The sequence below is a fragment of the Brachyistius frenatus genome, unplaced genomic scaffold (assembly GCF_029030835.1).
Source record: "Brachyistius frenatus isolate BFR_SWC_R1_liver_20210118 unplaced genomic scaffold, ASM2903083v1 Contig_65, whole genome shotgun sequence".
Classification (NCBI taxonomy): domain Eukaryota; kingdom Metazoa; phylum Chordata; class Actinopteri; family Embiotocidae; genus Brachyistius; species Brachyistius frenatus.
This window is the reverse complement of record NW_027210664.1, coordinates 1,553,662-1,578,598: the sequence shown is the minus strand read 5'-3', so window position 1 is coordinate 1,578,598 and position 24,937 is coordinate 1,553,662. Positions and strand designations below refer to the sequence as shown.

Below are 24,937 nucleotides of genomic sequence, written 5' to 3'. Positions count from 1 at the left end.
GAGGTCGCTGTTGGTTTTTCAATGTCAATACAAACGTTCAGACCAGAAAGCTCCTTCAGGTCTCGGCGGCGTGAACGCGCAATCCGTTCTGGGCGTCCTGAGGGACACGTGTGACGGGAACGCGCTTTGCCTTAAAAAACAACAACAACTGAACAGGCAGAGAGCCCGGACCACCTCCTCACTGTACCTCCGCTCACTGGACTCACCGCAGCGCGGATTCTGGTTCCTGGTTCCTGGTTTGGGTCCGTTTGGACCTGTTTCACCTGAGAGTTTTAATCTTCCTCCACCAGCGAGATGAACGTTTCCCTCCAACCTGCTGCCTCTGACTGACACATAATCCTCCTTCCACGAGCCACAGTGAGGTCGGAACCTGTGAATGAAACTGTGCGTAAAAGTGGGAACAAAAAAACCAACAAAAACCCCCAAGGTGCAGAAATCTGATTTTCAGGAGAACTTTCCGTCCAAACTTCAGTGTTGCAGCCTGCTGGCGTCTCGGCGCACGTGCTTCCTGCTGAGGATGCCAGTCCGGTGAGCGCGCGGAGCTGCTGTCCCGGTGGATGAGATGTGACCATGTCCTTTACGCACCGGCTCGCTCTGCTGCTGCTCGGCTTCACCTTCATCCACACGGTCAGTCCTGCGCTCCATCATCATCATCGGGACACTTCACTTGATGAAAATGTGAATGTTTGTTTGAAAATGAGCTTTTCCACTTTTAAAACCCTAATTTTACTGGTCAAGGTGACTTTACAGTGATTTTTTTTTTGGTGGGTTTTTTTGGCCATTTTGAAATATTTCTTACAATAATACTGAACATTTTCATCTTCTGTCATAGTTTTGTGTTTTTATATCATTACTGGGTTTTAATATTTCTTAATTTAAAAATAAATGTCCTTCCTGGAACTCCTACATGTATACCTACCTTTTTAAAATAGATTTCTATAACTTTTATTGTCTGCACGGTCTGAAGCCTCTCGCTTCTTCTTTGTCTTATTTATGTGACACTCTTTGGACTATCCAGATGTGTAAACGGTCCCGAACACAACTTTAGTCTGCACGATGAAGCTGCTGCAGCTTCTTCGTTGTTTAACTGTAGCATGAATTATAGATTGACTCTCCGGACGTGCTGCTGCTGCTGCTGCTGCTTAATTTTTCATATTCAGGCCCGACTCACACATTAGTCTCGGCTCTATATTTAGACCCCGCAGCCCCGGACCTTCACTTTGTTAATAGGGCTGATCATCCGCTAAAAAGCCCGGACTGTTCCTCTGAGGGTTTGTGAGGTGACGCCAGACAACTCGACTGGATGATGTGCTTAAAGTCTTTACTCCGGCAGATGCAGCCGCGGTGACGTCATCGGTCCACAAATCCACTCGAGTAAAAGAAACGGTGACTCATCTGAAGTTTTACTCTGAGGACGTAGAAACAAACAAAAAACAAAAAACAGCTTTCCTGAAATAATATTCTACATTATCTGCATTTGATGAGTTGTGGTTTGCAGCGTGGGTTATTTTTTCAGAGTTAAAACTCTCAGCGATGTTTCATCTTCTGAAATGAACCGTTTAAGAACTTCTGGTAGCAGAACTTCAAAAACAAACTGAATCCAGACTGTTTTTTTGTTGTTGTTGTTGTTGTTGTTGTTCTGGTGATTTAAATCAGCTTCTGTTTAATCTTCCAACTTTAAATTGACCTTTTTAATCTGATTTCATGCAGCAACAAAAACAACTTCTTTTTTTTCACACTCACAAAAGAAAATGTGTGTCAGTTGTGTGTGTTAATGTCCAACAGTCAGACTGCAGGTGAACGACTTGTGGCTCCCGTTATTGATCGGTGGAGAGCAGAGTCCTGCAGCTGACGTCAGGACCAAACATACCGTGAAGAGTTGAAGTGAAGCTGAAGTCCGTTTCGGGCTCCGTGTTTCTGACTCCGTGCAGAAATGAGCGATGATGAGCTTTGAATCCAGGAAGTGACATCGTCGTTCTTGAGCCGTTGTTTTTTTGTTTCCTAACTGGTTTGAATCTGAGAAGGGAACAACGTTGTTCTTGAGTTTCACTTTCCCACATGACAGGAAACAAAACGTGTAACTTTCACGCCTTGACAACGCTGAGCGTGGCCGTCTCACGCTTTTGCTGTTTCGGACGGGCGTGTCTATTTCACGTTAGATGAACTCTGACGATATCGGCCGTGTCCCAGAACCGCCTCCAGAGAATTTCCCCAACTTTGGTGCAAACGTTCACCTGGACTCGAACAGGAACTGATGACATTTTGGTGGTCAAAAGGTCAAAGGTCACTGTGACCTTATGAAACACGTTGGTTGGCCATACTGTGACATCTTAATGTCCTTTTTAGTTCGTTATTTCGCACCACAGCTGATGAGCAGAAGGCGAGACTGTGACCATAATTCACATTCGGTCAGATACTGAATTGATGACACCCCCTGTATTTGAAATATCATCCATCGCCATGGCAACAACTTTGCGTTCCATCACAGAGGCTCCCGAACTTTTCAGACCACGTTCGACTATCTACCAAACCACGTCATTTTTTAAGTGTCACTTGTCACTGCGGATACCGACGAGTGTTATTCATGAAAGGAAATCCTCTAGATTTAACCATTGAACTGGATAAACAACAACAACAATGAAAAGTTGAAACTATATTGCGGTCAGTATTTTACTTTCAGAGCCTTAAAACTTAAAGCTCAGTGAGTTCGATCGGTGGCGTCGAGGTCAGACGAGCTTCGGGGTTACAAACCGGACAAAAAACACAAAAAAACAACAACAACATTCGTTTGTTTAATTTAATCCAGAATATTTGATCCTGTATTCGTAATGGATCTGTGTGTTCCTGTGTGTCTGCGCTCATGAGATGATGACAGAGATTATGTTGTCTGTTGGACGGCGGCGGATTAAATCAGGTCACATGATTGATCTTCTGCTCGTTGCTGCTTTCTATTTATAGTTTTTTTTTTTATTATTTGTTTTTAAAAAGCAGTAAATGGAGCCAAAAAGACTGGATCTAAATCAGAGACAGGATAATTCTCAATGAGTTGTAAAACTACAGAAGAGCACAGCGCCCCCTTCAGGAACATCTGGAGTCTACATCAGTCTTTGTAGTTTTAAAGCCTAGAAAATATGTAAAACATAATGTATAAAACATCTATAAAAGTGTTTTACTTGTGATGTATTTGTTTAGTTTATTAAAGTCAGAATCAAACAGCGAGTTTATACTTATAGTTCAGACTCAGACTTCTTTCTTCTAGTTCACTGCAGAGTCAAATGTTTATTAGATATTTAGAAAAAAATCACTCGTGAAAGTTATGAGATTATATTTTCACGCAATCGCAACATACATCTTGTTATAACAATAATTTCACACCTTATAATGTCGATAAATTAGTTATAACAAAACCTTTCTATTTATGTCTCTTTATGCTGTTTTTATTTTTCTTATTAAAATCTGATCGACTGATAATTTATCTTATTTTGATTTTAGTGTTTGGTTTTTCTTTTACAATTCGAGGACACAAAAGTCAAAGTGAAAACGCCTCCAGTCGTCTGTCAGCTGGGATGCTTCGTCCTTCGGTCAGAAGTGAAGTTTGATTGACGAATGAGGTGTGTGTGTGTGTGTGTGTGTGTGTGTGTGTGTGTGTGTGTGTGTGTGTGTGTGTGTGTGTGTGTGTGTGTGTGTGTGTGTGTGTGTGTGTGTGTGTGTGTGTGTGTGTGTGTGTGTGTGAGGTATAAACACACTGGCAGCTCTGAAATGCTGCTGAGCACAGCAGTATATCTACGTGTAAACAGACCTCCCAGCACGCACGCACGCACACACACACACACACACACACACACACACACACACACACACACACACACACACACACACACACACACACACTCTCAGTATATCAATGAAGTCAAGTTGACACATGTTTAAGTGTGTTTCTCTTTGTGTGAATTGTTCACGATGCCCTTTGTATACACTCTGTTTGAGTGTGTGTCCTTGGATACCGGGACACGCACACACGCGCACACGCACGCACGCACACACACACACACACACACACACACACACACACACACACACACACACACACACACACACACACTGTTTTGAAGATGGCGAAGCAGCATGAAATGAGGTTTCTCGTTTGGCCCTCAGCGGTAGATGTCGGTACAGTCGGTGCTAACGAGGTGAAGTTAATTCAATCTAACGAGCTGATTTTGTTTCAAATGAAATCTGCGGCGGAGACGGACGGTGGCGGCGACGCGTCGTCCGCTCACAACTCGCACAAAGGAAGAAGAAGAAAAGGCGGTAAAAAGAAGCACAACGTTAACCAGGTACCAGGTACCAGGTACCATCGAAGGAAAGAGAACCTTTCTATTCAGAAGTCCATTGAGAATCATCACGTTTTTAGGTTTTCTTCAGCATCAAAATCATCCAGTGATTGTTTGTGCATCGACGAATGCCGAGAACAGAATCTGCTGAAAGCCAATTCAGATGCGTTTTTATAGTTCAAAGTCCTTCAGTTTTGTTAATTATAAAAACTTTGGTCCAGCAGTTGTCCGAAATACATAAAGATAAAATTGGGACCTGAATGTCCAATTTGAGGAAGCGGTTTAAAAACATCCTCCTTAAAACTGCAGGATGTCAGCCGATTACAGAAACATGAACTTTAGTCCAGAAAGCTGAAGAGCGTTCATCAAACTGCAGCGTGAATAATCTGAGACACGCCGAGGCAGAGGCTGAACTTCTGACCTTCACAGGAGGTTTGTTCATGTTGGAGATAATATTCATAATATTTATTCCCCCCTCTCCCTCCCTTCCTCCCAACAGGTTAATGGAAAGTTTCCTCACTGCCAGCTCTACTGGGAGATGCAGAGAGCCCGGAGAGAGTGTCACACTCAACTTCAGCAGCAGACGGAGGATACCGCAGGTGCACACACACCTGAAAACACACACTCTGAAACACACACTCTGAAACACACACTCTGAAACACACACTCTGAAACACACATGAAAACACACACTCTGAAACACACACTCTGAAACACACATGAAAACACACACTCTGAAACACACACTCTGAAACACACATGAAAACACACACTCTGAAACACACATGAAAACACACACTCTGAAACACACATGAAAACACACACTCTGAAACACACATGAAAACACACACTCTGAAACACACACTCTGAAACACACACTCTGAAACACACATAAAAACACACACTCTGAAACACACATGAAAACACACACTCTGAAACACACACTCTGAAACACACACTCTGAAACACACATGAAAACACACACTCTGAAACACACATGAAAACACACACTCTGAAACACACACTCTGAAACACACATGAAAACACACACTCTGAAACACACATGAAAACACACACTCTGAAACACACACTCTGAAACACACATAAAAACACACACTCTGAAACACACATGAAAACACACACTCTGAAACACACACTCTGAAACACACACTCTGAAACACACATGAAAACACACACTCTGAAACACACATGAAAACACACACTCTGAAACACACACTCTGAAACACACATGAAAACACACACTCTGAAACACACATGAAAACACACACTCTGAAACACACACTCTGAAACACACATGAAAACACACACTCTGAAACACACACTCTGAAACACACATGAAAACACACACTCTGAAACACACACTCTGAAACACACATTAGGAATTGGAATTAGGAATAAAAAAATTTAAAAAACAGTCTATATGTGTGTGCTTGTTTTACTGACATTGTGGGGACATACACGTATTCACACAATGACCGTTTGGGGACTCGCCTCCAATTGGGGACAAAAAAAAGTCCCGATAATTTACAGCATTAAACTTTTAGTATTCAGGAAATGAATGTAAGTCAATGTAAAGTGATGCAAACACAAATCTGCGTGTGTGTGTGTGTGTGTGTGTGTGTGTGTGTGTGTGTGTGTGTGTGTGTGTGTGTGTGTGTGTGTGTGTGTGTGTGTGTGTGTGTGTGTGTGTGTGTGTGTGTGTGTGTTGACGGAGGTCAGTTTCATGAAGAGGAGGGTGTGTCTGTTTCAGTCTGTGTTGCAACACTCGCGCTATCAATCATTTATTTAGGTCTAAAGCAAAAATACTCAGAAGTTTTGAGGAACTCTCTCTCACGTGTGTGTGTCTGTGTGTGTGTGTGTGTGTGTGTGTGTGTGTGTGTGTGTGTGTGTGTGTGTGTGTGTGTGTGTGTGTGTGTGTGTGTGTGTGTGTGTGTGTGTGTGTGTGTGTGTGTGTGTGTGTGTGTGTGTGTGTGTGTGTGTGTGTGTGTGTGTGTTTAATCTTCAAGGTGAAAACATCAGATAAAGTTGGACCTCGACCGGCTGCATTTGCTTATTTTCTGAAAGTTATTTCTGGAACGAGAAGTCAAACAATTCAGCAACTTACAAACAAAGATTACAGATATTTTCTATATTTTAATTATTGACAGTAAATTAAACTTAAAAGGCAAAAAGCAGCTCTGAATTTGTCCTCACACATCTTCTTCTGTGCCACAAATATTTAACAAGTCTCACTGAAAATCTCACATCTTATACACAATAAACAACTAATGAAAGTTTAAATTATAATCAGCATATTAGTAAATGATAAAATTTACAAAAATAAAATTGTCTAGAGAAAAAAAGTCCTTCAAACACTTAAATCTTCAAATCAAATTAAAAAAATGCCTTAAATATCAATTAAATTGCACCATTTTACAGAAAGTTGCTTAAAAATACATCAAATTAGATTTTTAATACCTTAAAATATTAAATTATGTTAGACATGAGAAGTAAAACTAACATTTAGATCTTCACTTTGGTCTGTTAAGGAGCAGTTTTCTCAATTATTTGACCATTTAAGGGGCTTTTTAGTTGTTGAATTACAGGATTTCTACTCTGCAGTAAAGTCAGCAGGCTGCTTTGATGTTCACTTGATTTATCGTCCAGCAGCTCGCTCAGGATCAACGAGTCTAAAAACGAGCAGCTCGGCCAAACAGGAAGTTCTGTGCAAGCTAAATCATAATTATAATGTGTGTGTGTGTGTGTGTGTGTGTGTGTGTGTGTGTGTGTGTGTGTGTGTGTGTGTGTGTGTGTGTGTGTGTGTGTGTGTGTGTGTGTGTGTGTGTGTGTGTGTGTGTGTGTCCAGGATGTCACGGCGAGTGGGACAACGTCTCGTGTTGGCGCAGCGCGGTGGTCGGCGAGGTGCTGACCCTCCCCTGCCCCTCCCCCTTCCTGCTCCTGTTTGGCAAGCACGGTGAGTTTCACCACACACACACACACACACACACACACACACACACACACACACACACACACACACACACTTCCTCCTCCTGCCCTCCATTTGTCTTCCTCATCACACATAATTGTAGATGTTTTGATCAAATTTCAGAATCTTTGATGGATGTAATTCTTCTTCTGCAGTAATTCGACAAAACACCAATCAAACAGACACGCCCCCAAAAACAGGTCTTCTTGAATCTTCTTTTCTAATGAATGAGGGATTATTTTCAGATGGACCTCCAGAAAACTAAGAAGAAGGAGTGACTTTAGCTAACAACACCGAGATAACTGATGGACACATTTTATTCACTTTGGATTTGATGAGAGAAGTTGAATGGGAGTCTATGGAGCCGGAGGCTTTTTGGAGCCGACCTCTAGTGGCACTCGCTGGTATTGCAGCTGAAGACACTTCTGGATCAGAACCATTTTACAGACCTGAAGCTACGAACTCTTTTAAATACAGATGATACTCTGGATTCAAGCCCTAAAATCTTCCGGGGGTTTGGATTTAGCGTTTTGAATCTCCGCTGGTCGTCCTCCTGGAGTTTCCTTCCTTTCACAGCTGATTTCACAAACTGTCGTCTTCCAGCCGGTTCAGTCGGCTTCATCCATCACGCTGACGGCCTCTCGTCCGTCGGCCTTTGATCGTCTCCGTCCTCCGTCGTCTGCCTCCACCTCCTCCTTCCTCCTTCCCTTTCCTCTCCCGTCAGCCCCTCCGGTGACCCCGGAGTCTCATCTTCCCTTTAAAGGATGAATATGGTTCACTTGAACTTTTTTGCGAGCTGCAGTTATCTTTTTAATCTGCTTTAGTGTTTTCTAGAGAACAGAAACCTGCTTCCATCTGTCGTCACGGCTTCCTTTTATCTCCTCCATCACCGCCCTCTCCATCTCTTCGTCGATGTGTGTTTTCGTGTAATCACCATGTGATCACCATGACAACAGCTGCTCTGCATCAAAAGAGAAATCACCGCCTGATAAAATGTTCTGACTCTCGCTGCTGTCAACACGTGAAAACATCTGACCGTGAGAGAAACAACAAACCGTTTGTGATGAACTAATCGGTCCACTGGACGATGTGCGTCTGTCTCAGGTGTCCTCAGCAGGAACTGCACGGAGCGAGGCTGGTCCGACGTCCACCCCCACATCTCCGTCGCCTGCTCGTCAGACATCACAGACGAACCCACCGAGGTGCGTTCAGGGTCCGCCGTGTTGGTGCAGAGTGTGTTTTTATAATATTCAAAGACTTTAAACGGTGTAATTATTTGTTTTGTTTTTTTGAGTGTGTCTGTGTGGCGATCGGTTGTGTGCAGCTTTTTCAATCCAATCTGCACCTTCGGGTTAGTTGCTGCAAGCGGTTGCCACGGTAACCAGCAAGATCATGCAGCATTGGCTTTATTACCGCGAAAACTTTCCCTTTCTTCTGCTGCTTTTCTCCGTCCAGGTCTTTAATCATGTGTGTGATCAGTTGGATGTCGACCTCGCTGAAGGTCTTCTCATGTCTGATGTCTGATACACCAACTCTTATCACAGGTGGAGGCAGCGCGTCCCGCCGCGAGTCCCACAATGCACCAGTCACAATCAATGCAGCATAATCAGCGCCGGTTTATCCTGCTTGTTTCCAAACTAGCGGGTCAGGACCCCTGCAGCGGGGCACGAGATTAATCCGAGCGGCCGGAAGACGGTTAGCAGGATAGAAAAGACAGAAAAAAATAAAGCGGTTGTGGATTTTTCTTCAATATTTAATGTTTTACCGCTTTATGTTAAATTCAGTATAAAAATTGCATCTCTCTGATCTACTTTAAGCTTGGAGTCATTTTCATTGATCAGCGCTCTCATGTGTGGTGATGAAAAGAGGCTGATTTCATATCAGCGTGCAGCTTGTGTGTGTGTGTGTGTGTGTGTGTGTGTGTGTGTGTGTGTGTGTGTGTGTGTGTGTGTGTGTGTGTGTGTGTGTGTGTGTGTGTGTGTGTGTGTGTGTGTGTGTGTGTGTGTGTGTGTGTTCCGGTGTGTTTGTGCGTTGTGGAGCCAGACTAACAAAGAAATACCCAACGCTGAACGTCAAATATCCAACTACGAACGGATTTCACCAAACAACCGACACACACATCTCAAGATCCGACTCAGACTTTAAATTTTTAAGTTCTCATTCTTGAGGTCTTGAAAAACGCCTCTTTAAAAGCTCTTGCGGTGTGAAAACTGTCATCGTTTCCTCTCCGGCTCGTTACTGAACCACAGGCTTCTTTTTTCCTGTTTCCTGTAGAAGTAACAAGTGTTAGGGGACTTCTCAGTGTGCATCCTTCAGTACATCCTTCAGTACATCCTTCAGTGCATCCTTCAGCGCATCCTTAAACTGTGCGTACCTGCCGTGCGGCGAGACACCGGCTTAACGCTGCAGCTCCTCCAGCGCAGCGGCGGGTTCAGTTCCAGGTCTCGGCGCACTCTGCTGTCTAATCCGCCCTCGTCTGTTCCCATATCTGCTCCTTCACGAGATGAAGGTAAAACTTGAATCCCTCCATCGAGGATTATGGGGCTGAATGACACATCTGACTCTGTGTGTGTGTGTGTGTGTGTGTGTGTGTGTGTGTGTGTGTGTGTGTGTGTGTGTGTGTGTGTTTCCTGCCGACCCCGAGGCGTCCTGTACGATGCCATGGAGCTTATTTTCTGACCTTCCCAGTTATTGCCTGTGATTGCGGTTGCATTCTGCGACCCTCCGTCGTACTCTGAGCTTTAAACCAGAAGGTAACATCCAGGTTTAAGAGGAATATCAGGAAAAAAACGTTTACTGTGCCGAGTCTTCGTGTTTTCAGGTTCTCCGTGTGGCGCCGTAGACTGTAGTGAAGCCAATGCAGAGGTGCCTATAAGTGCAATACCAGCGAGGGCCACTAGGGAGAGGGCGGGGGGGGGGGGACCGGCTCCAGAAAACCTCCCGCTCTAAGTCGTCTCCAAACTTTTCAGCGTGCGTCTTCTTTATTTTTCTGTCTTCAACATGTCCGTCACACGTCTGTATTTGTCTGTTGTCTTCTTTTCTTTCCTCTCTGCGTGTCAACATGAACAAACGTTCGCTGCAGTTTTCAGGACGTGTGCATGTTGTCATCCGTTTGTTTTTTAAATAATATTCTCCGTGTAAAATATTTTAGATAACAAGTTTATATTGAGAAGAAACACAGCAGGTGAAAGTAGATATGAAGGTCTTGTGCAGGATTATCGACGAAACGTCTCCACCGTCAAACCTCAGATTGACCCTCACAAATATCTACACACACACACACCCACACACACACACACACACACACACACACCCACACACACACACACACATACACACACACCCACACACACACACACACACACACACACACACACACAGCCGGCTGGTGATCCTCTGCTGAGCCCTCCGGTTTGGGATTCCCGCTCTGACTCTCGGTGAAGCTTCTGTTTCGTTTCCTGGAGAAGAGACTGAAGCTTTCTGTCTGGAGACCAGACGTCACCGCTGGCTCTCGGCTCACAAACACACACTCGTCACACCGGGACCTCCCGGTTCGAGGCTCCGGCACGGATCACGGTTCGGATTTAAATAACGTCATGCCATCACTACGACCACTAGAGGGCGCTTAACTTTACCTTCAACTTTCACAAGACCTACGAGGTCGTATTTTGGAGGAAGACCGTCTCATCTCTTCGTATAACTAAGTTTTTGCACCAAAAAATAGGCAGTCCAGATTTTAGGATAACGCGAATAATATTAAAGGATTATCTGCTGTAAATTTTAAGGATTCGTTCATTCTTATTGAACCTCATAATTATCACGTAGAAATCCGGGAAAATAAATCTCTTGTAGTTTGACCGTATTTGCTGGAAATATGAAACGGCGATGAACGTTTGGAAACAACAGGAACTTTTTGGAGCTCAGTGAAGAACTGACTCCGGCAACAACGCAGGGACATGTCTGTATGACATCCGTCCGTCCAGACACGCGTTTGTACGTGTGATGGACGTCAACGACCGGTTCGATATCTAAACGACCGGTTCAATATCTAAACGACCGGTTCGATAACTAAACGACCGGTTCAATATCTAAACGACCGGTTCGATATCTAAACGACCGGTTCAATATCTAAACGACCGGTTCAATATCTAAACGACCGGTTCGATATCTAAACGACCGGTTCGATAACTAAACGACCGGTTCAATATCTAAACGACCGGTTCGATATCTAAACGACCGGTTCGATATCTAAACGACCGGTTCGATAACTAAACGACCGGTTCAATATCTAAACGACCGGTTCGATATCTAAACGACCGGTTCGATATCTAAACGACCGGTTCGATAACTAAACGACCGGTTCAATATCTAAACGACCGGTTCAATATCTAAACGACCGGTTCGATATCTAAACGACCGGTTCAATATCTAAACGACCGGTTCGATATCTAAACGACCGGTTCGATAACTAAACGACCGGTTCAATATCTAAACGACCGGTTCAATATCTAAACGACCGGTTCAATATCTAAACGACCGGTTCAATATCTAAACGACCGGTTCGATATATCTAAACGACCGGTTCAATATCTAAACGACCGGTTCAATATCTAAACGACCGGTTCGATATCTAAACGACCGGTTCAATATCTAAACGACCGGTTCAATATCTAAACGACCGGTTCGATATCTAAACGACCGGTTCGATAACTAAACGACCGGTTCAATAACTAAACGACCGGTTCGATATCTAAACGACCGGTTCGATATCTAAACGACCGGTTCGATATCTAAACAACCGGTTCGATATCTAAACGACCGGTTCGATATATCTAAACAACCGGTTCGATATCTAAACGACCGGTTCGATATATCTAAACGACCGGTTCAATAACTAAACGACCGGTTCGATATCTAAACGACCGGTTCGATATCTAAACGACCGGTTCGATATATCTAAACGACCGGTTCGATATATCTAAACGACCGGTTCTATATCTAAACGACCGGTTCGAAATCTAAACGACCGGTTCGATAACTAAACGACCGGTTCGATATCTAAACTCGATATCTAAACGGGGTTCGATATATCTATGATATCTAAACGATGAATGAAGAAAACGGGTTCAATGACTGAGCGTCTGAGGACATGCATATTTTCTAAATATTTATATGCTTGTAAATATGTTCACGTGTACGCTGAGCTATACGTGTGCACGTGTTTATGTGAACGGGTTTGTGCGGCTCTGGATGTAGATATCGAGTGCACGTGAACTCGTGGTGTGTACGTCCGGTTAACGGCCAGATGGTGTTTTTGACACGGGGAATGTTGTTTATAGATGACGAGAGAGCGATGAACGCCAGGCACTGAGACACACACACACACACACACACACACACACACACACACACACACACACACACACACACACACACACACACACCCAGTGGGCAGCATTAACACAGCTCCACCACAGTCCAGATCTGCGTGTCGGTCTGAAGAGTTGTTTTGAGATGGACCAGATCTTCCCTCTGACCTCCGACCCCGCTCTTATTGTGAAAGAGCCTCTGGACTTTTAGAAAAAAGAAACAGGAGTCACGAGAAGTGGAGCGAGTGAACAACTGTAAACACATTGCATGCATCCGTACAATCTTTGTTCAGGCAGCTGCAGCACCACTGAAAGTAAAAACGAAAAACAGCAAGAGATAACAAAAAAATTTAAATAATGAAGAAGGAAGCGGCGCCCCCTCATGGCTTAAACTGTCAGTTCAATCTAATTCCTACATTCATACCTGCCTGTGTCCATTAATTCAAGAAGAAGAACAGCGATTTAGATGAACCAGAAAAGATCATTGTATAATCCAGCCTCACCTGCAGGCATGAATCATCATGTGGAAGGAAAAGCCAGCTGTGCTTCACATGATTGGATCAGACAGACGACCTCATCGTTCCTGATTCGATGAGGAATGATTTGTTCTGTGTTTTCTGTTCCCAGCTGGTCTTCTACAAAGTGGTGCAGGTTCTGTCCACGCTGGGCCACAGCCTGTCGCTCATCGCTCTGCTCACCAGCACCGTCATCATCTGTCTGTTCAGGTACTCACACACACACACACACACACACACACACACACACACACACACACACACACACACACACACACACACACACACACACACACACACACACACACACACACACACACACACACACACACACACACACACACACACACACCAGTCACACGAACCACAAGAAACAGAACCTCTGAACTCTCCTGAATCTGCCTCGTGCATCTCCCAGTGTCAATATTTACAGACAGATTTCATAAACTCCACAAATTAAGGCGTCTGCACTGCAAAAAACATTTGGCCAAAATACAAGAAAAAAAAACAAACACTGAATTTGGGGAAATAAGGACCTAAAAGCTGTGAAATTATTGGTCCGTGCAGCGAAGTAATTTTACTTGACCTGAAATCTTAAAATCAGCTGGTTCAAGTGTAGAAATAAATAAACTCCAACTAGATTTTTGCAGTGTGAAAAATGCAAATAAAAACCTCCGGGGGGGACGGCGGCAGCCTCCAAAATAAACGGCTGAGATTATTACAACCCATGAAGGACAAAAAGGAAAGTGTGTCCTGTTTGTGGGTTTCTATTTTTAAAAAGGATATTTCAGGTTTGACTTTGTTAACACTTTTACTTTTTACCCTGAAAAGTTGCATCAGAAACATTTCTCGTTAACATTACAGGAGTGTAGTTGAACATGTCAGCATGTCTCTTCTGTTGGGGAAAATAAAGCATCAAGAATTATTTCTGGATCTCCTTTTGGTGTCTGTAACATAGTTTAAAAACAGAAAATATCTCCAATAAGTGATTTAGCTCGCTCTTAGATGCATTTATGTGCTGCATGTTTCTCCTTAACAAACACATCGAATCAAATATGAGATGATTGTTGTCAGTTTGGAGTGAAATCTGTCTGCAGAGCTGGAAACATGAACCCTGAAAGTGATGATAAATGTACTCGGGGTGTGTTAATTACTGCGGTTTATACGATGAAGGCCTATTTATAGTCTCTGGAACATGCGTGTGCCCTCTGACACGCAGGGCGAGCCGGGTGAGGACAGCGAGTCGTGGATCCGTCTGGACGGACTCCAGCTGTTCACTCAACCTGTTTAGATACCAGATCCTTCACTGGATTCACGTCCTGACGCTCTCCATAAACACGCTTCTTTAACATTTATGGTGTGTGTGTGTGTGTGTGTGTGTGTGTGTGTGTGTGTGTGTGTGTGTGTGTGTGTGTGTGTGTGTGTGTGTGTGTGTGTGTGTGTGTGTGTGTGTGTGTGTGTGTGTGTGTGTGTGTGTGTGTGTGCAGGAAGCTCCACTGCATGAGGAACTACATCCATCTGAACTTGTTTGTGTCCTTCATGCTGCGAGCCGCGGCCGTGCTGACCAAAGACACGCTGCTGTTCTCGGACGACGAAACCACCGACTGCAGCACGCAGCCCTCACTGGTGACCAGAAAAACAACAACAACAACAACAACAACACCCGCTGTTCCACGTCACGGAGTAATGTTGTGGTGTTGTTGTGGTTGCAGGTGGGCTGTAAGGCCAGCCTGGTGTTCTTCAACTACTTCATCATGGCCAACTTCTTGTGGCTGCTGGTGGAAGGCCTCTACCTGCACACGCTGCTGCTGGTCATCCACACCTACTCCACCCGCCTCTCCGTCTACATGCTCATCGGATGGGGTACATCCTTTTCATCCTTTTATTCTTCTATTCTTTTTACAACCTGAGTTTGATCTTGTATTTTGTTTTCTTTCGGTCAGGATTCCAGTTAAGTTGTGAAAATGTCTTAAAAAAAAACCTACTTCTAAGTCAAGTATGAAAAACCTCTGCAGCCACATTTTATGCAAACTTTTACAAGTAAAACTTAAGTTTTAAAACATACTTAGTATGCCAGCCTGAAAATGTGCATTAAATACGTGAAATAAGATGATTCGACCAACTTTGGAGCAACTTAAAGGGAAACCGAAGAAAAAAAACAGTTCATTTCTGAAATCTGGAGACGAAAATATAAAAATATGTTCAAACTCATGGAAATAATCTTCATATAATAATAACCTTCTTCAAAGACAAACAAAAACTCTGATGTCGGCCATGATGCACATTTCTGCGGTTCTCTGACCGAAAGATGAAGACGACACTTTTAGTTTATTGGGAAAATTGTGCACTTATTTACTGTCTTGCAAAAAGTTCTATGAGCTCGATAACATTTTATATATCAACGGGGGAAATGAGGTTTTAGTCAGCAGGCTTGGAGCACGAGGACTGGAAGCAGCAAGACTGTTATATTCTTCAATGTTTCACCAAAAGTATGACATGTTTCACAACACTCATGTTTACAAGTCAGTTCTGCATGAAATCTCTTTTGTTTTGACAGTTTTTATTTGGATTTCTAAACATTTTTTTAGGAAAAAAAACAAACGAAGCAGAATCCATAATTAAAAGACAAACAGATCACCAGAGATTAATTCAGTAACTGCAGCCGGTCTGATTGTAATATTTGCAATCTGTATAAATATTGTTGAACTGTTAGTGAAGCCTGCTGCAAATTCTCTCAAAGTGTCGTAGGAGGTCAAATAAACCCCAGATCAAATCTTTATTTACTGAATGTTCCTTTCTGCCTCCCAGAAGGCCGTTTCTCTTTTCTTCGTGCCACTTTAGTTTCGACACAAAACGGTGTGAGAGGAACAGAGACAGTGCGTCACGCTGCTGAAGTGGACTCGCTGTGTTTAGTGAGAGTTCGGCCGGTAAACAGTCTGCTGGCATCTGTGTTCGCTCGGCCGCGTGACACCTCCTTCCACCATCCATCACCCGCTCTACCAGCATGATGCTGCTGCTGCATCACCGCCAGGCCACAGCTGTTTAGTGTGTGTGTGTGTGTGTGTGTGTGTGTGTGTGTGTGTGTGTGTGTGTGTGTGTGTGTGTGTGTGTGTGTGTGTGTGTGTGTGTGTGTGTGTGTGTGTGTGTGTGTCTAGACGTCATATTTCCTGTGTGGCACCTCGTTCTGGTTGAATCTAAGCAGACTCTCTCTCTCTCTCTCTCTCGGACCTCAGGGATCCCGTTTGTTTTCATGGTGGCGTGGGTCGTATGTCGGATCAACCTGGAGGACACCATGTAAGTCTCACCGGCTTCATGAATAAACACGCTCAGTTGTTTTATGATGTTCAAACTGTGCTACGATCACGATGCGAAGTTACGCACAATCTCGAAGGTCTCCGTTTCGTTGTCTTTGGCGACACCTGTGGCAACAAGCGGTAACTGCAGCTGTGTTGTTTTTTTGTTGTTGTTGTTTTTTCCCCAAACAGCATCACATGCTTGATGTCACAAAATGATGTTTGATAGAAACGTTTTATTTTTGTTAAGTTGGACAGATTTGACCTTTTTTTTTTATTTGTTTGATTTTGAGGGTTTTATTCTGTCAACAGAATAAATGTTGACGTGACCTGAGGTGCAGTCAAGGCTTGCCTGTTATTTGTGGGCGGGGCTTAACTTCTTCCAGTTCTTAGACATGATTATTTTAAGGATTAAAGATGAACACTAATGTTTTATTTTGCAATTTTCCATTTTATTTTTTTTTAATTGCATGCATCTTCATGAGCCAACACTTTTCATCAAGAACATCCACTTTATGAAAATATGACCAAAACTTTGACCATTAAATTTCTCCACGTCCTCAAGCCTTGACAACTTTCTTCTTACGTTCATCTGAAGTATTTTTAGCGGCTGCTCAGTTTGCCTATAAATCAAAACAACTCTATAATCTATAATATAAATCTATAATAATATCAATCCCACTAACGTATGAAGTCTTTTGTAGGTGTTGGGAGGTGAACGACAACCCCGTCCCCAACAGACTGATCAACTGGCCCATCATGGCGTCCATCATTGTGAGTTTTTGTCCAGATAATTATTTATTATTGTTGGACCATTTAAAAGCACTTCAACAAATGTTCAAGAAGTTTTAATTTGTGGTTTTTTTTTGGGCAGATTTCACAGATTCTGACTAATCTCTCTGGTTTGAAGTATAAACCTCGACTAACAGGACTCTCTGTCTCTCTCTGCTTGTTTTTCCTCCACAAGATCAATTTCATCCTGTTCATTAGCATCATTCGTATCCTGATACAGAAACTGCGCTGCACGGATGTCGGAGGAAACGACCAATCACAATACCGGTACGGTGAGCTTTCTGATGACGTTAAACTTCCAGTCCAGCTTTTTGCTTTGACCAGCTCATAATAAAAACCAGACCTGTTTCTGAAGACGAGCTGGGACTTCAAATAGATGTTTTTGTTTCTTGGTGCTGCTTGAATTTGCTGTTATAAAACCTCAAAATGCTTTTGGTGATAGAAAGTGAAGAGAACAGCGAGGAACCAATTTTACCTCTATTTTTTTTTTCTTCTTTCTTTTTTGGGAAAAGTGGCCGAACAAAAACGCCTCATTTGAAACTCACCGCTTTTCTGAAAATCGCTGTAGGAAATCTTTTTGCCTGCTCTTTGTTGCGTGAATTAAACTGTGTTTTTTTTTTTGCAGGCGTCTGGCCAAGTCCACCCTCCTGCTGATCCCTCTGTTCGGGGTGAACTACGTGGTCTTCTTCTACCTGATGGAGCCGGCCGACAAAAACGTGAAGCAAATCAAGATCTTCTTCGACCTCGGCCTCGGCTCCTTCCAGGTACAACGTGTGACGGGCTTCAACTGCCATAAATCATAAATAAAATACCTGCTTGTTTTATTTAGGAGGAAAATAGACACAAAAAAAGGCTTCTCTGAAAATATTTCGTACTTAATTTACTCGATGGAAATACCGACAACAATGATAAAAAAGGACCGAACATTTTCTGCAGCATTTTGTTTACATTTGTCTGCAGTTTATTGCCTGTTTTGATTGTTAAAAAAAACTTTATTTTCTTTTTTTTTTTTTTTTTACTGACAGATTGGGATCCTCCTTTTGTTTTGTTTTTCTAGCAGCTCAAAGGACGACAATCTGATCCTGACTGTGTTTTTTCGGTCATTTTAAATCCCTTTACAAGGGAACCATCAGATCTGCATGTATCGGTCGGTAACATGTGTGTTCTTTTAGGGTCTCATCGTGGCCGTCCTCTACTGTTTCCTCAACAGCGAGGTGAGCCCGTGTTTAAAGTCCTCCTCACGTCATCTTGTCGAGTCCATCCTTCTGAATATCTCTGTCTTGTGTACGAAAAACAAGGTTCAGAGCGAGCTGCGGAGGAAGTGGAGGAGTTTATCTCTGAAGCGTTACGTGGGACAGGACTACCGGCTTCACGCCACGTCGGTGAGCCGGAACGGCACCGACAACTCGGCCCAGCTTCCCCGGAGCTCCCGAGCTCAGTCCATCCTGCAGACCGAGACCACCGTGCTCTGACCGGGGGGCCGAGAACCGACGCTCGTGTTCAGAAGTCTCGCTGAAGGACTCTGTGACGGATGAATCGCGTGCAGCTGCAGGGACTGAAGACGTTTTCCGTGGCGAAAGACTTCCTGGAGTTTTTCTTACGTCGCTGCTGAATCTGCCTTCACGGTGATATCAGATCAACCTGCTGAAGATTCCTGCATCAACAAACACAACATTTCATATGATTACAGTTTGGGTTTTTTAAAAGGCAGAAAAATCCAACTTTCACTCCAAAAAATACTTCATCTATAGAGTTGTTGTGGGCCGACAGGTGAACGTGTCATCTGTGGTTCAACATAAAAACACATCAACCACAGAGATGAAAAAAAAAAACAAGCCATACAGATTTATGTATCTGAAAATATGTTTATAATTTTACAGGTACCCCCCAAAAAACAAATATATATATATATATAATTATATATGGACAAGGAAACTGACTGTCTGCCCCGCTGCCCCTAGTGGTCGTTAAGAGTAGGACATGTGTCTCGTGGCGATCCTCGCAGACTTTAATCTGTCTGTTCGTCAAATTCATGTTTCTGCTCTTCAGTTCAAACATCTCGCAACAGGTCAGACTGATTTTAAAACTTTAAATTATTAATGAATGTCCCGTACTGCAAACGTTGACTTTATGTGTGAATTCAAGAGGTGTGCAGGTCACTGTAGCTCATGTGACTCCTCATTGTCCTTTTTTAAAGAATTTTTCAAAGAAACATGGATCTCTGATGGGCATATTATCATAAATATGTTTGAATTATAGCCATTATTCCTAACGGAAAAGGATCTGAAGCCATATTTACACCATTATGGGGTATTTTTTAAAATCGATATAATCTTGTTTACCATATCTAAACAATTATCGGAGGATTTATTACCTTTAAATTAAATATATGAGCGAATTATTTTTGGTATCGGCAGAAAATGAAGCTGACAGCATTCAGTTTGGATTAAAAGTACTTAGAAAACAAAACCACATACTTGCCTTGTACAGAGACTGATTGATTTGTGTTTTATGTCATTTGTTTTTTACACAGTTGAGCATATTAGTGTCTGATTGTGTGTTCATGTGCGAAGGGCGACTGAGCATTAATGTCGATGTGTACGTTTTTCGACACGACTGTAATGACTTTATGTTTTAATGTATAAAACGTTTATCATAGAGTTCATTCTCTCTCCTACGTGATTTCATACACACACATACATGAAATAATACACGCCTAATCACTTACTGGTATTTTTAAATTGATTACGAGAGTCAGATGGAGTCCAAACATCCTGTTTTGGTTCTGAATTTGCTTGTCGGGATTATTCGGTGATATTCAGCCTTTTACGTAAACAACAAGGGAAATACGTGGGAGACAAAGAACATGAATACAATTGAGCCACTTTTCTGTATCAGTGATGCTGAGAACTACAGGTTGCCATAGCAACGGCATTGATGCTCCAATTAGTCCGCTCGCACTGGTTGAAGCTAATCAAAAATGATAATAAGCAGTGAGTATTAGAGATCTTGGACACACTGCACCTCTCTCTACCTCGCATGCAATCACATAAATGTCAAAGAACAATAGCAGAAAAAAGTAAATAAAGCATCAGCATAGACATACATTTAAAATAAAAAAAAAAAATTTTTATTGCATAAATGTATTTGTTTTCTTGAGACATGTGACTCAACAAAATCTGCCAGCAGTGTGTTTAAAATCAAATGTCTGCATTCAAAACCTTAAAGAAATGACATGAAAATGTTGGAATAAAAGGTCAATTTGTGTCATAAACAGGAACAGGACAGCTCACCTGTGCTATCAGGGGTCAAAGGTCAGTGGGGAAGAAACCAACCGGAGTGTAAAACCGGTTTATTGTTGGGAGATTTGACTTTTTCTCAGAAGGTCAAATTAACGTTAGAGTGTGACGCATTTTAGCAGATTGCGGTTAAAAGTCAGCAAAGTCAGTTTTCCCATTTTTCTAGTTTTCCGTGAATGCACCACATTGGAGAAAGTCCCGCCTACGAGGCCCGCTGACCAATCACTTCAAAGCTTTTTTACACCACCTGAAGCTCGTGTTCATCTCAACACGTGTCCGTACAAGAATAACGGTAAGCAAATTATGAAATGTTTACATCTATAAAATGTCTCCAACAATCACATTAGTAACATTAAATTACCTTAATATGACGTCCGGTTACCTTAATGCCGTTCACGTGCGTGTTCAAGCGCGCATTAGCTGCATGCTGCTCGGTGACGTCATTTTTTTTTTGCTTTTTTTTTTTTTTTGCACTCTTTGGAGAGTCAATCAAATAAAAACTCAGAGTGACCGCCTGTGTAGGACTCACCACCAAGTTTACTTACTCAAATATAATATAAATAAAAGTATAAAAAAAAATATTGAAAATCCACTACACTTTCCACTGCTGCTCTGTCGTGTCATACCAGTTATGGCCACAAGATGGCACTAAAGTCCAGCTGAGAAATCAAGTTTAAAATCTGTCATCTTGAGTTTACAGTTTCCTCCCCAGTTTGGCTGCCGAAATGCAAATATTGAAGTTCAGCAGCAATTTAACTGATAAACTGTATAAACAGGGTTCCCAAAAATGTAACTGAATGTTCTTTAAAAAATAAAGAATATAAAAAGGCATTTATGTTGGTGCCTTTCATTTTTCTTTTATTGCACTGCAGACTGGAAGTTTGTGTGTAAACGAAATACTTTCCAAGGGGAGCTATAACCTGAGAATTTATATCTATTTAACAAAACCTGAAATTACGTTACATTTTCCTTCTTTAGAAGTTATTTGCTTTAAAAAAAAAGTTCCACCAAGTGACTGAAACCAATCAGGAAAAAAACACATGAATTGACATTTTCTTCACTACTTTATTTAATATGATATTCAACATATTTTCAGACTTTTGTAATACACTTAAAAAGTTGAAAACTGATCACACCTTAATATATTTCATTTCTGAATCATGCACTTTCTGCAGATAATTTGTGAAACAGTTGTAAGCTTCAGGCATTCGGGGCGATTATTAGAATATATGAGCATATATATATATATATATATATATATATACACACTTGTTGCTCGTGTGTATGGTTGCATAGCAGCTGGAAAACAGGCAGTGATGCTTCAAATCTTCGTCATATTGGCGACGCCTAGAGTGGAGAAAGAGAGTAGAAGAAAAGGGTCAATATTTCTGTGCAAACACTGGTGTGTGTGTGTGTGTGTGTGTGTGTGTGTGTGTGTGTGTGTGTGTGTGTGTGTGTGTGTGTGTGTGTGTGTGTATAACTTACGTCTCTGGACCCACAGAGCATTAGGATCAGTACAGACCCATCCTTTCTCCGTCCTAAAACTGAAACAGACAAATCCCCAAAATGAGAGCTATTCGATGCGTTTGAGTTTGTGTGCAGGAGAACTGGTGTAAACTCACCCGACAGCTTTCACACAGTGTTTTCCGGCAGGATACTCAATGTATAGGTCCCCCATCACATCTTTGCTGATGTTAACGGCGCTGATGGCTTCGCAGCACGGGTGCTTAATTCGACCGGCGTGGCGAGCTGAGAGGGAGAACGTGAGAGTTTCACTTTAAAGTCATATCAGCGGCAAAATAAATAATCTAGAGCTTCAAACTATGATGAAACTCCCGTTTACCAAATTAATGCGACGTAAAGTACGAAAATAATCACATCTTCCCTTGTTTCCTTTTTGTCTGTCAGTTGCCAAAACTATTGACAGTTTATTTAACAGGGAGAAGTCATTTTAAACTTTACTTGAGCATCAATAAATAATCATGTAAGACGGTGAGAGTGTAATTATTCAAAATGTGAGATCAAAATTATAGTTTGTTTTAATGTTGAAGAGACACCAGCCTGTTGTTAGTAAGTCATATTTATCCCTAATAGTAAATGAATAGAAATAAATGACACCCATCAGACGTATAATATGTATTAAAAAAAAAAAAAGTACAATACACAAGGAGACCCCCCAAAAAACTGCTCCACCATCATGTAAATGATCATGCAAAGAAATACAGAAGCAGTAGAAACACTAATTACAGTGATGATACTGAACACGGCAACCGCAAACACACACACACACACACACACACACACACACACACACACACACACACACACACACACACACATCAATAAATACACCCTCTGGATGAAATAGTTAAATATTCAGACTTATTATTTCTAAAATCCTGGTAGAATCATTTTAAAATGATTTATTTCCCCGTGTGTTTTTCAGTTACCTGAATGGGAGAAGACGCACAGACACACGGAGAGCAGGAGGAGCAGGAGGAGGTGGGGAGTGACCCTCATAGCTGATCGATCGGCTGCAGATAAACCAGCTGATCAACACGGAGGGTATTTATGGGGTGAGTGCAGAAACACCATCATGTGGTGGGCTTGGTTGATGTATATGCATGCATGCGTGTGTGTGTGTGTGTGTGTGTGTGTGTGTGTGTGTGTGTGTGTGTGTGTGTGTGTGTGTGTGTGTGTGTGTGTGTGTGTGTGTGTGTGTGTGTGTGCGTGTGTGTGTGTGTGTGTGTGTATGTGTGGAGCCATCACACCTCCGCCCCCCATCACTGAATCTTCTTCAGGTCTTCTAACCACCAACATCTCTGTTTGATCTTTCTGAGAAAACAATTTGACTCATGTTTGCACACACACACACACACACACACACACACACACACACACACACACACACACACACACACACACACACACACACACACACACACACACACACACACACACACACACACACACACACACACACACACACACACACACACACACACACACACACACACACACACACACACGCGCGCGCACACACAAACTTAAGTACTCCCAGACGTGATGCAAAGCACAATGGTTAATTACGCCTGTTTTTTTGCATTGTGAGAAATTTAGACACCAGATTATTTTCGTTTTCCATTTGAAACTCTGACTTGTTTTTCTTTAGTAATTAAAACCGCGGTTATCGTACGTCACCGAGATGAGTTGAGTTGTTGATATTTCCTACTTCCCCGCGAGGAATTGAAATAGTTATGATGCCATGTTTGAAGGAAAGGAAAGTGTTTCTGGACGAGCTCCTCTTCGGTCGTCTCTCGGGTCAAAAGGCTGCAGAGATGCTTCAAACAGAGAAGCGGTGAGATGTTCAGTGTCGCGGAAACGACTGCTTGACCGCTGTTTGAAGAAGTGGGTAAAAATGACAGAACTGCGGCCGACCTGCTGATAAAGATTGACTGACAATCACATGAAATTCAAAGATTTAATTTCCTGCTTCGATGAGGTCATCAGTATTTCAATGAATCGCCACAAACCACAGTAACAAACGGTCCGCGCCACTAAATCGTATTAAAATCACAATCTACACATCCTACTATCTCTTTCTCTGAGCGGCAGCTGAACTGATCGTAGCTGCTGGGGAACGCAGCTCCTTCTAGTTCAGCTCAGGTCATTTTACAATGTTTGTCGAGACAAAACGGCCCAAAATATGAGGACAATGTCCGTGATTCTGTCCGTATCAGACACCCGTAGATTGTTTTTTAATTTATTTATTTATTTGATGTATTTTAGCATTTATTTTGAAAATTAATAATAACAATAAAAGATGTTTGCTTTTACAGAAAATAATCCCAAACATATATTGCGCCAGATAAGATGGACATCACACCGGATGGGAGATCACATATGCAGCTTTTATTTCCAATGTTTCCATGGTTACACAATGTCATCCTCAGCTGAAAAGTTCCTGACAAGCTTTTCAAAATAAATATCTCAGAACATTTTCCTCATTTCACAAATGAATAGAATGAATCCGAACAGCAGGCACTTAATAATAATAATGATAACAACCTAACACTGTTCAAAATGTTGCGTACATTTAACTTGTAAACATCTATAAATACTCTTAATAATAAATAGACCAGGTCAATTAGAGGTCAATTAGATTCAGCTAATAAATAATTTCACTTTAGAAGGCATCAAAATATTCAACATAAAATAATAATTTAACATCAGTACGTTCTTCAAGTGTTCTCCTGTCCGTGTCGAGGTCGCCATCTTTTCACTTCTTGACAAACTTCCTGTTTACATCAGCCGGCGGTGGAGAAGACGCAGCTCTACTTGTATTCACT

General features: G+C 42.2%; 2 protein-coding genes across 2 annotated transcripts; one reads left to right on the top strand and one right to left on the bottom strand.

Moving 5' to 3' along the window:
• The first annotated feature begins 546 nt into the window (after window positions 1-546).
• On the top strand, window positions 547-19,949 carry vipr2 (vasoactive intestinal peptide receptor 2). Its single transcript, XM_069706814.1, has 13 exons — window positions 547-627; window positions 4,831-4,930; window positions 7,198-7,305; window positions 8,425-8,522; window positions 13,317-13,414; window positions 14,692-14,830; window positions 14,917-15,067; window positions 16,438-16,498; window positions 17,202-17,271; window positions 17,465-17,556; window positions 17,915-18,053; window positions 18,462-18,503; window positions 18,588-19,949. The coding sequence occupies exons 1-13, from the start codon at window positions 571-573 to the stop codon at window positions 18,759-18,761; spliced, it is 1,329 nt and encodes a 442-aa protein (XP_069562915.1). The 5' UTR covers window positions 547-570; the 3' UTR covers window positions 18,762-19,949.
• Window positions 19,950-21,633: 1,684 nt separating this feature from the next.
• On the bottom strand, window positions 21,634-23,146 carry ccl34b.4 (chemokine (C-C motif) ligand 34b, duplicate 4). Its single transcript, XM_069706812.1, has 4 exons — window positions 23,039-23,146; window positions 22,211-22,337; window positions 22,074-22,132; window positions 21,634-21,935 (listed from the first exon to the last, which is right to left on the bottom strand). Exons 1-4 carry the CDS (start codon window positions 23,106-23,108, stop codon window positions 21,910-21,912), a joined length of 282 nt encoding a protein of 93 aa, XP_069562913.1. The 5' UTR covers window positions 23,109-23,146; the 3' UTR covers window positions 21,634-21,909.
• Between the last annotated feature and the right edge of the window lie 1,791 nt (window positions 23,147-24,937).

What these genes read in the sequence shown, in the direction of transcription:
- vipr2 (XM_069706814.1), top strand. Translation starts at nt 571, where the DNA reads ATGTCCTTTACGCACCGGCTCGCTCTGCTGCTGCTCGGCTTCACCTTC. An exon ending in GCTTCACCTTCATCCACACG is followed by an intron (nt 628 to 4,830) that starts GTCAGTCCTGCG and finishes TCCTCCCAACAG; the next exon opens with GTTAATGGAAAGTTTCCTCA. An exon ending in CTACATGCTCATCGGATGGG is followed by an intron (nt 15,068 to 16,437) that starts GTACATCCTTTT and finishes CTCGGACCTCAG; the next exon opens with GGATCCCGTTTGTTTTCATG.
- ccl34b.4 (XM_069706812.1), bottom strand. Translation starts at nt 23,108, where the DNA reads ATGAGGGTCACTCCCCACCTCCTCCTGCTCCTCCTGCTCTCCGTGTGT. An exon ending in GTGCGTCTTCTCCCATTCAG is followed by an intron (nt 22,338 to 23,038) that starts GTAACTGAAAAA and finishes TCTCCCTCTCAG; the next exon opens with CTCGCCACGCCGGTCGAATT. An exon ending in TGCTCTGTGGGTCCAGAGAC is followed by an intron (nt 21,936 to 22,073) that starts GTAAGTTATACA and finishes TCTCCACTCTAG; the next exon opens with GCGTCGCCAATATGACGAAG.